At 36.5% G+C, this 15,458-nt stretch overlaps 2 protein-coding genes across 2 annotated transcripts in view; one reads left to right on the top strand and one right to left on the bottom strand.

The window, feature by feature from the left end:
- The window catches only part of CDC73 (cell division cycle 73), an 85,045-nt gene that overhangs the window by 36,581 nt on the left and 33,006 nt on the right, over window positions 1–15,458 (top strand). The window lies entirely within an intron of this gene.
- Window positions 7,394–8,662, bottom strand: B3GALT2 (beta-1,3-galactosyltransferase 2). Its single transcript, XM_052653708.1, has one exon. It carries the CDS (start codon window positions 8,660–8,662, stop codon window positions 7,394–7,396), a length of 1,269 nt encoding a protein of 422 aa, XP_052509668.1.

Below are 15,458 nucleotides of genomic sequence, written 5' to 3'. Positions count from 1 at the left end.
TTCAGAATTCACATTGCTGTGAGAGAGGGTCTCTGGTTGTGCCACAGAGGCACAGTGCCAGGCAGGGTGTCTCAATTGAAAGTTTCCTGGAACTTTCTCGTTGGAGGATGGTGTAGCTTCCCAAAGGACATCTGCAGGTAGGTTAGAAAAGTTCTCATTGCCGGTAGAGACGAACACTGATTCTGGTTCTTGTTATATTCAAATACATGTTTTTAGTAGTCTTTTAGGTATGACAGTGATGCAGACAACCCTTATTAATTTTATTACATTGTGTAAATTAGTGTGTTTTAAACATTTAATTAAGACGTACACAGATATGAATTTAAGATTTGGCATATAATGTTATAGCTTTCTGTTGTTTAACATTTATTTTTTGTGATGCTGCTGGTTTGTTTTCTCCTTTGTTTTTTTTTTTGTTTTTCGCCTCTCTTCTTTTCTCAGCTATTTGTAAGACCTCCTCAGACAGCCATTTTGCTTTTTTGCATTTCTTTTTCTTGGAGGTGGTCTTGCTCCCTGTTTCCTATACAATGTCATGAACCTCTGTCCATCGTTCATCAGGCACTCTATCAGATCTAGTCCCTTAAATCTATTTCTCACTTCCACTGTATAGTCATAAGGGATTTGGTTTAGGTCATACCTGAATGGTCTAGTGATTTTCCCCACTTTCTTCAATTTAAGTCTGAATTTGGCAATAAGGAGATCATGATCTGAGCCACAGTCAGCACCTGGTCTTGTTTTTGCTGATTGTATAGAGCTTCTCCATCTTTGGCTGCAAAGGATATAATCAGTCTGATTTCGGTGTTGGCCATCTGGTGATGTCCATGTGTAGAGTCTTCTCTTGTGTTGTTGGAAGTGGGTCTTTGCTATGACCAGTGCAGTCTCTTGGAAAAACTTATTAGCCTTTGCCCTGCTTCCTTCTGTCCTCCAAGGCCAAATTTGCCTGTTACTCCAGGTGTTTCTTGACTTCCTACTTTTGCATTCCGATCCCCTTTAATGAAAAGGACATCTTTTTTGGGTGTTAGTTCTAGAAGATCTTGTAGATCTTCAAAGAACTGTTCAGCTTCTTCAGTGTTACTGGTGGGGGCATAGACTTGGATTACTGTGATATTGAATGGTTTTCCTTGGAAATGAACAGAGATCATTCTGTCGTTTTTGAGATTGCATTCAAGTACTGCATTTTGGACTCTTGTTGACCGTGATGGCTACTCCATTTCTTCTAAGGGATTGCTGCTCACAGTAGTAGATATAATAGTCATCTGACTTAAATTCTCCCATTCCAGTCCATCTTAGTTCACTGATTCCTAGAATGTTGATGTTCACTCTTGCCATCTCCTGTTTGACCACTTCCAATTTGCCTTGATTCATGGACCTAACATTCCAGGTTCCTATGCAATATTGCTCTTTACAGCAATATTGCTTCTATTACCAGTCCCATCCACAACTGGGTGTTGTTTTTGCTTTGGGTCCATCCCTTCATTCTTTCTGGAGTTACTTCTCCACTGATCTCCAGTAGCGTATTGGGCACCTAGCGACCTAGGGAGTTCTTTTTTCAGTATCCTATCCTTCTGCCTTTTCATACTGTTCATGGGGTTCTCGAGGCAAGAATACTGAAGTGGTTTGCTGTTCCCTTCTCCAGTGGACCACATTCTGTCAGACCTCTCCACCATGACCCGTTAGTCTTGGGTGGCCCCACACAGCATGGCTTAGTTTCATTGAGTTAGACAAGGCTATGGTCCATGTGATCCAATTGGCTAGTTGTCTGCGAAAAACAAAGGAGAAAAGGAAAGATATACCCATTTGAATGGAGAGTTCAAAGAATAGCAAGGAGAGATAAGAAAGCCTTCCTCAGTGATCATTGCAAAGAAAAAGAGGAAAACAATAGAATGGGAAAGACTAGAGATCTCTTCAAGAAAATTAGAGATACCAGGGGAACATTTCATACAAAGACGGGCTCAATAAAGGACGGAAATGGTATGGACCTAATAGAAGATATTAAGAAGAGGTGGCAAGAATACACAGAACTATAAAAAAAAAGATCTTCACGACCCAGATAATCATGAAGGTGTAATCACTCACACTCACCTAGAGCCGGACATCCTGGAATGTGAAGTCACGTGGGCCTTAGGAAGCATCACTATGAACAAAGCTAGTGGAGGTGATGGAATCCAGTTGAGCTGTTTCAAATCCTAAAAGATGATGCTGTGAAAGTGCTGCACTCAATATGCCAGCAAATCTGGAAAACTCAGCAGTGGCCACAGGACTGGAAAAGGTCACTTTTCATTCCAATCCCAAAGAAAGGCAACGCCAAATAATGCTCATACTACCTCACAATTGCACTCATCTCACATGCTAGCAAAGTAATGCTCAAAATTCTCCAAGCCAGGCTTCAGCAGTATGTGAACTGTGAACTTGCAGATGTTCAAGCTGGTTTTAGAAAAGGCAGAGGAACCAGAGATCAAATTACCAACATCCGCTGGATCATTGAGAAGGCAAGAGAGTTCCAGAAAAACATCTATTTCTGCTTTATTGACTATGCCAAAGCCTTTGGCTTTGTGGATCACAATAAACTGTGGAAAATTCTGAAAGAGATGGGAATACCAGACCACCTGACCTGCCTCTTGAGAAAGCTGTATGCAGGTCAGGAAGCAACAGTCAGAACTGGACATGGGACAACAGACTGGTTTCAAATAGGAAAAAGAGTACGCCAAGACTGTATATTGTCACTCTGCTTATTTTACTTATATGCAGAGGACATCATGAGAAACGCTTGGCTGGAGGAAGCACAAGCTGGAATCAGGGTTGCCGGGAAAAATATCAATTACCTCAGATATGCAGATGACACCACCCTTATGGCAGAAGGTGGTAAAGAATTAAAGAGCCTCTTGATGAAAGTGAAAGAGGAGAGTGAAAAAGTTGGCTTAAAGCTCAACATTCAGAAAACGAAGATCATGGCATCCGGTCCCATCACTTCATGGGAGATAGATGAGGAAACAGTGTCAGCCTTTATTTTTTGGGGCTCCAAAACCACTGCAGATGGTGGTTTGCAGCCAGGAAATTAAAAGCCGCTTACTCCTTGGAAGGAAAGTTATGACCAACCTAGATAGCATATTAAAAAGCAGAGACATTACTTTGCCAACAAAGGTCTGTCTAGTCAAGGCGTTGGTTTTTCCAGTGGTCATGTATGGATGTGAGAGTTGGACTGTAAAGAAAGCTGAGCGCTGAAGAATTGATGTCTTTGAACTATGGTATTGGAAAAGACTCTTGAGAGTCCCTTGGACTGCAAGGAGATTGAACCAGTCCATCCTAAAGGAGATCAGTCCTGGGTGTTCATTGGAAGGACTGATGCTAAATCTGAGACTCCAGTACTTTGCCACCTGATGCGAAGAGCTGACTCATTTGAAAAGACCCTGATGCTGGGAGGGATTGGGGGCAGGAGGAGAAGGGGACGACAGAGGATGAGATGGCTGATGGCATCACTGACACAGTGGACATGGGTTTGGGTGGACTCCGGGAGTTGGTGATGGACACGGAGGCTTGGTGTGCTGCGGTCCATGGGGTTGCAAAGAGTCGGACATGACTGAACGACCGAATTGAACTGAACTGGTTTGTTTTCCTTTTTCAGTGTTCAGGACACCGTCTCAGGTGAAATTCAGGTTGAGAGTGTGGAGGGTTCAGTTGGAAGTTGAATTAAATTAGGTTAGTGACCAGATGGAGGCAGTTGCTTTCTCTCTGGTCATCCTTCAGTTTGGATATTTGCTAGTAGAGGGAGGAGAAACACTTCCTGCAAATACAGAAATGGTTTTCTTCCTTCTGTGGTAAATCACATCTTGAAAGTAATAAGGCTTATAGTTACCTTGCACTTGGGGGAGGGTGTGTGTGTGTGTGTGTGTGTGCTGATGAAGTGGGCAGCAACAGGTTTCTTGCCAAAACTCGTAACGTCCCTTGTTAATATTTGGTGTATTAATACATTATCCATCTTCTGAGAGTCATGTTAAGTGATACACTGATACTTTGTGAGGTATGTTAGGGTGTGTGTAAGGTAGAGACTTTTTTGGCTCCTTAAATCTGTGTTAATAGTCAAATGTTGTCAAACCACGAAAAACTGAAACTAACCTGAATCAGCTGGATAAAATGAGTGTTAACCACCTCATGACAAAACAGTGGGTGACTAACCAGTAGAGTGAGAAAATATGGTGCTGCTTTTGTCTACTAACAGTAATCAAATTATACTTGAAAAGAAGCACCGTTTGTATAATTTCTCAGTGCCACCTGCCTATTTGTTTACAGATGGCTCTCAGTGCCCAAAAGAATAAGAGATAAGCAGTAATTTGTAGCTTTTCTAAGTTTCTGACCCCCAGACATCAAAACTGAAAGGAAGAAGAAATGACTGAGGGACCAGCTTTCCTCTCCTTCCCTGTCTCTGAATTTGCGCTTTACTCCCCTCTCTATTTGCGCTTTACTTGACATCAGGTCTCTCGCCAGTGTGGGAAAATGGTTGTGCAGCCTGAGAGCCTCACAGAAGGTGACGGAGGAGTGCAGACTAGGAAAGAGGACAGGCCGTTTTGCTTAGCTCTTAGACTCTAGCAGGAATCATACATGCAGAGTGTAGCAGAAGAGCATAATGGTGAAGAATCTGAGCTGGAACCCTGCTGCTTTACTGTGTGTGTGGTCTCAAATATTTAACCTCTTGCAGTCTTTCCTGTCCTTTACTGTTACTTTGAAGAATTATATACGACCGTGTGTGCACAGTCCTTTAACACACTACCAGGCACACAGTGTAAACAGTTCCTGCTGCTCTGCTGGCACTATTTTTATAGGGGTTTGGGAATAGATTTTAATAAGATTCCCATTGATTTTATGTGATTATACTGTATATTCCGAGGTGAGAACTTTAAATTATTTACTTGAATTAAAATTTCACCACCTATAATTTTAATCAAAATAAACTAGTGTGAATAGTGAAACTTTTGGTATTTTTATCTTACATAATATCTCTTGACACTTTGAGCATAAAGATTACATAGTTGTTCCTATAATTTTTTCTTTGACCAGACGTAAGTGCAGTCATTAAAATTATATTTTCGTGTATAATAAAAGTTACATGGTACTTGGCATAATTAATATTTGGTGAGATGTTTGAATAAGTATTGTGTTTTTAAAATCATAATATAAACATGAAAATCTTGCTGAAGAAATCAGCTTGCATATTCAGAATGGAAGGTCAAAAATAAATTAATGATAGAATATTTATTTTAAAATAAAGATTTTCAGCATTACTAAAGTACTTTATTATTGGATTCAGTGCTCTTTGAGAACTTGGAGTGTCATCAGATTCCCATAAGTTTTCAAGATGGTGTTATTAGGGATATAGAAATGATTTTAAGTTGACACCTGAGATAGGAATTTATTGTCTGTTAAGAATTCTGTTTTTCATTAGTTATCTTTTTAAACTTGAATTTTTCTGGCAGGAAAATACTATGCACTGAATTTGAACGAATAGTGTTTGGATTCTGTTTCTGAGTGTGTATACCTGTGCGTGCACACATGTGCACGTACACTTTTAAAAAAGAATTAATAGAATTCTCTATACTGAGGGAAGGTTCCTTTTACTTTTCATCACACTAATTTGGTATTATCCTCCTATGTGTGACCTTTGTCTAGTAATTTTGGTACTTAGTAATTTTAGTCTTTTTATGACCATACAGAATAAAGTAAGTGAAAAACAGACCTTACCAAGAGGTGGGGTAATATAGCTCAGCATTCAGAATTATTGTGTGTAGAACAGAACATTTAGATGACTGAATTAAAAATGGGAGATAAGCTGAGTATCAGTAGAATTCAACACATTAAATTTTAAGTACTGAAACATTCTCTGTGATTCTGAACTTTAATAGATGTTTCAGTGGATAACTCTTCAGAATAGAATCAAGGATAAAAATGATTGATGTTAGAATTAGCATAAATAACATCCTTACTAAATCAAGATTGATAGATTTATATACTGGTATGAAATAAAAGCACTGTTTTAAAATTGATGGCTTAGTGTTTCTTGATTTTAAAATTTGTAATGGAACCAACAAAATTTCTGAAATATTTGGACCATAACACTCAGTGAAGGTTTTTAGTTTACCCTTTTTATTAAAAACTTGGTAAAAGTGCATTGTATACATTGTTCATCCTAGAGTCAAGTGTTTCATCAAACATTTGTAGTTTTTCCCCCATCCCTCCCCCAAAGTTTTTAATCGGTGGAACAGGATATTTGTCACCCACCAAATTAAAAACTGCAGGCAGTTTGTAAACTTGGCACTCAGAGAACAAAGTAGGTGCCATAAAATGATGAAGTATCGGCATGTGTACACTTGATGTCAGGAAATAAACTTCCCATATGTTGTGGTTTGGCAGTCATGCATCTTAAAATGTATTAAATGAAACTGCTGCTGCACTCTATCCTTTATCTGTTTTCAACCGTGCATCCTGTTTGTGCCTGTAAGTAACCAGCGATTGCTTCAGTTAGAGGAGAATGATTTTTTCAGATATGCTTGAAGTTAAGTGGTGATGCTTCTTGAGAGTGCAATAACTGGCTGATTGAGGAAATCAGTGAAGTACTAGCTTGGCCCTGAACACCAACGAGAAAACAAACTTTCTGTTTTGAACATTTAATTTTTTTTTTCTTTTTATAAAAACTAGAGCCTGAGACACATTGATTTTTCACATTTTATCACATCATGTCAAAATAATTTCCCCCAATAAATGTGAGTACTGATAAAAGAAAATGAACATCTCAGTTGTTTTTAGAAAGTAAATACTTAGATGAGAACTTCATTGCTAAAACCTCTGAACTTTATAACTATGTTTATGGAGTACCTCAATTAAATCTTATTGCATGGAATATGGTTTTTAGAACCCTAGAATAGGTCAGAAAATTTGTCCTTTGCACAATTATAAAGTTTCCTTAAAATTGACAGTAATGTTTTATTTACATATATTGAAATGGAAAACTAAATCTAAAATGAAGAGTCTTTTGACCATCTCCATTTCTTAAATTAAAATTTACTTGGAAAACATGCAGATACATCCTCTTGGCCCCTAACATAAGATTCGAACCATTGATGTATGCATGCCTGTTATTGCGTGTTCATACACAGAATCCCCCATGTGGATTTTTTAAGTAGATTTTTTAATAGGTTGTTTTGGGATACTTTTTTGTTATATAATGTATTTTTAAGAATTACCTTCTTCAGAAATTAAAAAATATATTTTTGGATTCCTTTATGTGATGAGTTTTAACTAAAACTTGTTCCTATGCATGTAATCATAATCATTTTAACTACACATGCTTTTAGCAATATTTTACAGGTTGCATGTTTTGGGGGAAGAAAAAAAGTTGTCTTTTCTAATGTAGTTTACGGTGGCGATACCTGCCTGCCTTTTCTTTTGCTGCATTGGCACAAGCATTGTGCTTATTTTGTTGTAAATGGTTCCAGTATTTTATCAGTTCACTAGGCTGGAACTGATGAGAGGTAATTAGGTGGCTGTATTTACAGCTTGAATAAGAAACTCGCCAGTGATTGAACACAAACTCATTGGGAGGGGGCACAGGATCAATTCTCAACTTGGCAAGACAGATCCCCACATATACATCTTCCAAGTGCAAACGACGGATACTTAAAGAAACTTTAAATATCTTCTCTGCCAGATCTCCAGAAAAAACATAACCAGTCCCGGAGCAGAAGACAGGGTAGCGTTCACTAGGGTAGAGGTCTGGTGGCATGTACCACTTGCTGTCTTTGTTTCGATTGGGTGCATATCCCCTCATTAGGTAACCAGTAAAATAGTTATGTCTAGGAGGCAGGTCTGGCTTCAATAACTTATGTATTAAATACTCAGTATTGACAAACATGTCACTGTCAGTTTTCATTACATAAGGAATACGCGGACAGTATGTTGCAACCCAGTTCATGCCCATGAGTGTTTTAATGGTCAGATTATAGTATGTATCTAAGTATTCCTGTTGGATAATATCATGGTACTGTCTGCTTTCTTCCAGTATTGCACGTTGAAGGTAGCCACTTGACTTAATACTTACGCCTAAAAGAAAAATCCGTGTGATTTGAATACCAGGTGCTAGACTCTCATTGCCCCAAGTTTGCCGAATAGCTCGTCTAGCTTCTATTTGTCCAGGTTCCGCAGCGATTAGTAGTATTAAAAAGGGGGTTTTCTCCTGGCACTTTTCAGGTTCATTGATAATGTATTTGAAATGGTAAGCATTTGGATGTCCAGTACCTTTCTCATTGTAAATGCTTCCATTGGCACCGAGCGTGTTCTCCAGCCCTGTGACTCCTTGCAGTGACAGATCCGTGTTGTTGGGGTCAGTTGCTGTTTGAGGCCTCAGGGTCTGAGGGACAGTTTCTTTCCAAATGTTCCGAAGAGAGCTGTGGTTCGTCTCACTTTTTGTAGAACGAAATCCACGGAAAGTGTATGTCACAGGGTTTTCTTTGAATCCAGCTCTGCCCGGCAGCCAGTCATGATGATTGAAAAACAAAAACATAGCAAAAAGAAACACAAGAGAAAGTACACCAATAAGATGGGTCCGAAACAGAGACCTCTTGGCATTCCAGCTCATCTTTGCAAAGCAGCAGTGTCTCCTCCTCCACTGAAGCATGTTGTAAATATCCAGTAATGGATGAGAGATACTGGTGGCTGGGGAACGTGTCCTTCTCCTGAATCAATACTGTTCTTTGGTAGTCATTTTCTAATTCGGTCACGTCGTCTCCCTCGCAGTCATTCTATAAAGATGAATCATAAAAGTTTACAAAATGCTAAATACCACAGAACTGCTTTAAAGAGACTAATAAAATTAGGGCAGATGGGAATTTTTAAGCTGTGAAAATATGATCACCCAGGAACAAAGTTTATAATTTGTCTTCCCTTGGCAACCTAATGTCCTGAGAACAGGATTAATTTCTTTAAAAATATACCTTTGGAGCGTAGTGAGCACTTTTAAGAGAGGTGATGGATTTTTCTTCCACTTATTTCATCATCTCAGTCGCTCTGATCATTTGTTCTTTTGACTAAAGTTAAAGACTGAAAGTTGTGTGCATGGAGGAGAGAGAAACGCTGCTGGATTCCTGGGAGAGGCCGTGTAAAAAGTCCTGAGAGCAGATGGAAAATGTATTGGCATTAATTAAAATTGATTTGACATACCATTGGTGGTATGGTGCACAGTCAGTGGCCTTTTTTATAAAATGGTCATGTATCGGTTGTGGGACAGACGGTGCAAGGTTGATTATGGCAGAGTTCTGTTAGTCACAGTACACTGCCTGGCATGTTTCCATTGGCCCCTACTGTGTGGAGAAAGTCAATGAGAAGATGCACCTGTCAAAATTAATTTTCAGGGTTCAGTAACTTCAGTGCAAGATCTTAAGACAGTAATAAATGATGAACATTTGCAAATACCCTTTTCTCATTTTAACCTTCCATTTCAAATGTGAGGCATTCAGATCACTGTCTTTACTTAGACTTTAGATTGATTTTTAAAATATAGCAACTAATTATCTGTGGCCTTCACAGAGTACTATCATGTACTTCATTTGAATCTCCGTATTAGAATTAGCAAACAACTGCTTTGAACAGTCTTCCAAGTTTTTCAAAATACAGACATTAGGTACTGTTATATCCTCAGTTGTTGAAAATTTTAAATTTCACAGAATGCATTTTAAAAGATTTTTGAGTTATGCTGTGTTCTGAATTTGCATGTGGAGAATTTATTACATTTGTAGGACTTGAATGACACTTAGAGCCCTACATTTAGAAGATAAGAATTATGAGCTGTCAGTATGGGAGATGCATGATGCCACGTATTAAGAACTGATCTTCGAAGAAGTTTTTTAGTTCGTAGCACAAATTTGTTCCTGTTTTTTCAATTCTTAGTTTTTCTGGACCAAGGTGTGGGGGTAGACGATAGGTGAGGAGCTGTAGCTTGAATTCTATTAAAAGAGAATGAAAACTTTTTGAAATGGGGACTAATGTTTAATTTTAACTTTTTCAACTTTTGTGAAAATTATTTAAGGAAAAGAAAACTTGTCAATTAAAAATTTATTGTTTAAAAGCATTTGTTTATTAGAAATTATGTATATATGTGTGTGTGCATGTATTTAGCTTGTGATACTGAGAAGTTTATGGTTAATACCAAATATACCTAACTTTGATATGAAATTTAATTATTTGTGGGAAATAATGGCATTTACATGGAAGTCCTCATAAAATTGAATAACTAGAATAACATTCACTTATATAATATGAAGTATTTATAAAATATTGGTTGAAAGTATTAGACACATGTATGAATGAAGGTACTACTATTCTAGTAACAGCCACTAGGAGGAGCAAGTAGGTGGGAATTTGAATGGACTTCTAAAGTATAATAGTATAGGCACCAGCTTTTGATAATTTCTAGTATATGAAATGTACTTTTAGAAGTTACTGTTTTTTTTTTCAGAAATAAGAAATTATTTAATCATCTTGTGAGATAGGAGCAGTGTTTTTTTTTAATTTTTCAGGTTTTAAAAACATAGAATCTAGTTATTTATTTATTAGGATTTATTCACTTAAAGTTTAATTTCACATTATTTTGATGAAGACCAAGACTTCACTGTACCAGTAAAACAGTTCTGTTGTTAATTCAGCTGAAAATAATAGGGCTGAGTGTTCTAGTTTAGAAACTCACTTTTTTTTTCTTATAGTTGACCATTCTGCTGAGATGAGAAAACTAAGCTTTTATTTTCAAATGAAATAATAGATAAATAATAATAATTCTTCCTCCACCCCGTAAAGAGGTCAGTAGCTATGAGGGTTATGTATGTAAATTTAAAAGAAACAAAACTTGCTTTTAATGTTTATTTGATAATCTATTTTAAACATTCCAAAACTAAATTAAATGTATCAGCTTTCTGTTGATAGAGAATGCTTGAAATCTGATTGAAGTCTAATCATTTAGATCTTTCAAGAGTGTAAATTAGATGGTTTAAGAAGCAATAAATAGAAGGTCAGATATTTGAATGAATAAAGGACTGGAAAATGAATGCAGGTAAATATATTAGTAAACTGTATTTTTATGAAAATATGCCTGAAGTGATGTTTCTAAAGTATTTCAGTGTTACAGAAAAGAGCCAGTTATTATATATTGTAATCTGGCATAGTGCCCATAGTTTATGGTCCTGTGTGATTTTGTAGCAATATGCGATGGGGATGCATCTTAATTTAAATTCATGATATTTGTATGTTTGTAAATATTAAGCTGCTCAAACTTGAAATCTATATATACCCATTTGACAGCTCTCCTGTTGGTAAATGTAGTGCATATGTGTAGCCTTTAAAAATTCTTTATTAAAGGTTTTTCAGGTATTTATCGTAGTTGTTTTGTTAAAAAGAAAGTACAATTAAAGTAACGATTTCTCCTCCTATTAAATGATAAAATTCTTTTCCAGTTACTGCCTGTCATACATCAATTCTTAAGTGGTAATAAAACTAGAAAGTTCAAATATTTTGATATTCTAAATAGTCTTTGCACTTTTACATTGTCACTGTAGCAGTAGCTTGGATTTATATTTTATGGCTTTTTATGATAATATTGTTAAGTTATTCATGTGTACTTACATCTTATGGGTTGACGCTCATGGAGAGGATGTTACTGTAAAATGTTGTTCCCTTTCTCTCTCACACACACTCATGCACTGTTTTTATTATCTGGCTTTTAAAAGTGTTGATGTTTTTAGTCTGTTGGAACAGTTCTAGAGTTTAGGGGTGCTTGAATAAAAAACTCTGCACTCCTATTTTGAGATAGCTAGCTAATAAAAATGTTTAATGGGTGACTTTAACATTGAGAGATAAAGGCTCTGAAAGAGACTTGAGGTTTTTTTGTTTGTTTAATGCTGTCTGATTTCATTCTTTAATGGACTAAATGCTGTGAGTGAGAGTTGATGTTGAACTGTAATAATAATAGGCCTGATAGACTTGTTTAATCTTAATTTTAGAATAGAATGCTTGCATATATCTTTAACATGTTTGCCTTTTGTGATTTTTAAATAATGAGTTGTGCTATGAAGTTGAGCAAAAATCAGAATCTTTGAGGACCTGTAAAAATTTTTAGAAATACATGAGTTCCTGAGCCATGAGCTGCTATTCTGGGATTGTTACTAAAATAGTAGATTCATTTTTGCCCTGCACACACATACTGTGCCAGTAGTTCACTGTTACATATTTATATAGCCTGGCACAGTGGCTACATTTAAGTTGAATTTTTTGACCTTGTATTGCTGTTACATGGATATTTTTATTCAGAGTATTTTCATATTATGTTTTTGAGTTTCACTTTAAAAATGATTACCAAAACCAATCTTATATTTTGATCATTTAGAATCAGTCTGTTGCCTAAAGTAAAGTCTTGCTTTTAGCAATAGGGGTAATAGTAGCAAATATGTATATTTCTTGGTTTGAAGTTGTATTCATGGACATGTAAATCTCCCGTGGTAGTGTGCTGCACATAAACACACACTGCTTTCTGTGATCCTGTACAAATGCCTTCCTTTTAGTATCTTACAGTTCAGTGGTACTTAAGATTTGTTGATAGTCTTCAGAGGTTGTGTTCCTTACTTTTATTTAGGGAGATGGACATAGGGAAGATTTTGTTACTAAAACCTGCTCTATATTAAGATTTTGCTTTAAAAGGACTGAAAAAGCTCTTAATATTAGGATCATTTTTTTAAATACCATTTAGTGTAATTTTACTGCATTGACTCCTTTGATAGCCATTTTAAGGAGAGCCCTTTAATTTACTGGATAAGGATTAAGCTTGACCTAATTTGATAGAGGATTGCTGTGTTTTCTTTAGCGGGTTTCAGATTTTTTTTTTAAGTTTCATTTTTCAGAGAAGCCTTTAAGCACAGCTTGTTACTCTTTGCCTTTTCTGTAATCCATAATTACTGCGAGCTACATATTTACTTGAATAAAGCAGTGACAGCTTGTCTTCTAAACAGTGACAAATTTTAAAATCATATTTAGAAACCGTCTCATAGTTTCAAGGACAGTGAAATGTATGAACTTGTTTATTAGAGATTAGTGCCTCCTGGCTTATAAAAAGGCAACAGACATTTAAATGAGTATCACACACAAGATATCGACATACCTTCCTTGGTCAGGCCATTTATGTGGCGAGGATTATGCCCACTGAAGATACTTTTGGCACGCCATCGCTCCAGCAAAAAGATGCTGTCGAATACGCACACCTCCCCCAACAGTCTGCCTCCTGCGATTGCTTTTCACAGTGTCCAAAGTGTCCATCTGTCTGCTTGTCTTCGAGTTCCCTTTCTTGTTCATATGGGTGCTAATCTTCTGAGGTTTTTGCTTTCTTTCATTTTCTCTTTCTTTAAACAAAAGAGCTGTGGTGGTTCTTTCTGTTTGGAGCACTGTCGACTCTTCCCCACAGTTGATGCATTGAAGCTTTTTACATCTGCTGTCTTCCTGGCCGGACAATGCAGTGCTCTATTCTCTTCTCAGTATCCATATTTCTAGTAAGAACCCTGAGCTGCAATGTAAAGCAGCCAGAGCTAGAATGGAGTGCTTCGATTGTATTGGAAAAGAGCAGGATTTAACTCTCTCGTCGTTGCCTGGCAGCTGCGGGAAGGATTTTGAGCAGTTTCACTGGGGTTTTAGTCTGTAACATGAAATCCACGGTTCCTCAGCTGCACAGGCAGGCAGCAGTTTAAATGTGGGCTTGACAGATGCTCTCTCTGACAGAGCAGAATTTAACGTCACTGCTTGGCTGAATCCCACGTGATAGTTTGCATTCATTTTGATTAAAAACCCAAGGTAGGGAGAAGCTTAGAGATTTTGCTTCTTTGTGTTAAATTATATGTAGTCAATGTAAGTGTAGTGATAAGTGAATATACAACAATGGAAGGATTATGAAGTGAATGGTTATTTTATTTTTTTCAGCTTATCCCCCCCCCTTTTTTTTTTAACTTTACGTTCAAGCACAGATTTTTTAAATGTTTTCAGTGTTAGATGTTGGTTTTCATGTTATCTGCATGATTATACCGTGCATAAGCCATATAACGTTAGTATGTGACTTGGTGTAATTTAACCCTTTCATCGCACTCCTTCCCTTGAATTTTTTTTTCCCCTCAAATTGTTCTAACTTTAATTTTACTAATATCTAGTTACAACCCATAGACCATTTTTAATGAGTAACTTAGACATCTCCCCATTATTTTCTGGAGTTTATATAAATCAGCTGCCATGAATTATTGTACTGACACATGGTTTGATACAGCCACTTCTTTTTTTAATGTGCAGTTTCTTTCTTGAAGGCAGCAAAACTGTATTTTTAATCATTTTTTAATGTCATTTATTTTTTATTTTTCTTTTTATTTAAAATTACTTGTATGGTGGAATTCAACAAAATAATGTAATAGATAAAGCATAGTTGCACAGGATCTTGGTGGGTAGTGAGATCATAGTAATCATATTTATTTGTCCTAATATTTCAGAATGGTTTAGTAACTTGCCATCAAGCAGAGTTTTCCATAAACACTAGATACTCAGTCTGAAATATTTCTTTGTATGATTAGTCTGTTGGGCACCTTGCTGCTTTTTTTCTACAAGTACTGGGGCATTGTCCTTTATTAAAATAACTTGAGTTATCAGTTTTTCCTCAGATTTTAGGGACATTAACTCATAGAAATTTACCATTTTGAAACTTAAGCTATATATTTGTGGTCATATATTTTTGGTCCCACCTATTTTCCTACTAATATATGTTGTTTCAAATATAGATTTATATTTCCTCTAATATTTTTATTTTTTGTTTTTGTCATATTTTTTAGCATAAATGACAAATTGTTTTTTGTAGTTTTAGGAATCCTAAGACTTTTTTTTTAAAGGATGTATGTGATTTTCCTGGAAATGTTAGTCGGAACATTAAGAGTTTTATAGATGGGAAACCTAAGGCCTGGAGCTTTGGCTTTTCCTGGTAAAGTGTGAAGGACAGAACTAAAATCCAGGTTTCTTGGCATTTAGTCCCTAAGTCCACACATATTACATGTTCACTACTCCGTTCTTATTAAACTTAAGTGGCAGAGCGATGGTTAAGTGCCTGCTTAAAATGACTTATTTTATAAAAGTATAAGTAGATCTTACTAGGTCACTATTTATCAGTAATTCCTGACGTAGGATTTGACTGTGCTAGTAGCAGCAGTGACTCAATTCATGTTGCGTGCCAAGCCTGCTTGAGCTGTTATATAAATGACTCTTTTTCTGATGAAGTTTTATTATTGTAATACCCATTTTGAAGATGAAGAACCAGTGTTTAGAGTTATACAACAATTATCCCAAATATCGCATGATTAATGATAAGAAAGAGTCCAGCTGGGAATTAAAGCAAAAAGTAAGTTGTTCTCAAC

This window comes from Budorcas taxicolor, chromosome 16, assembly GCF_023091745.1.
Source record: "Budorcas taxicolor isolate Tak-1 chromosome 16, Takin1.1, whole genome shotgun sequence".
In the NCBI taxonomy this organism is placed as follows: domain Eukaryota; kingdom Metazoa; phylum Chordata; class Mammalia; order Artiodactyla; family Bovidae; genus Budorcas; species Budorcas taxicolor.
This window is presented reverse-complemented; position numbering and strand designations above follow the sequence as displayed.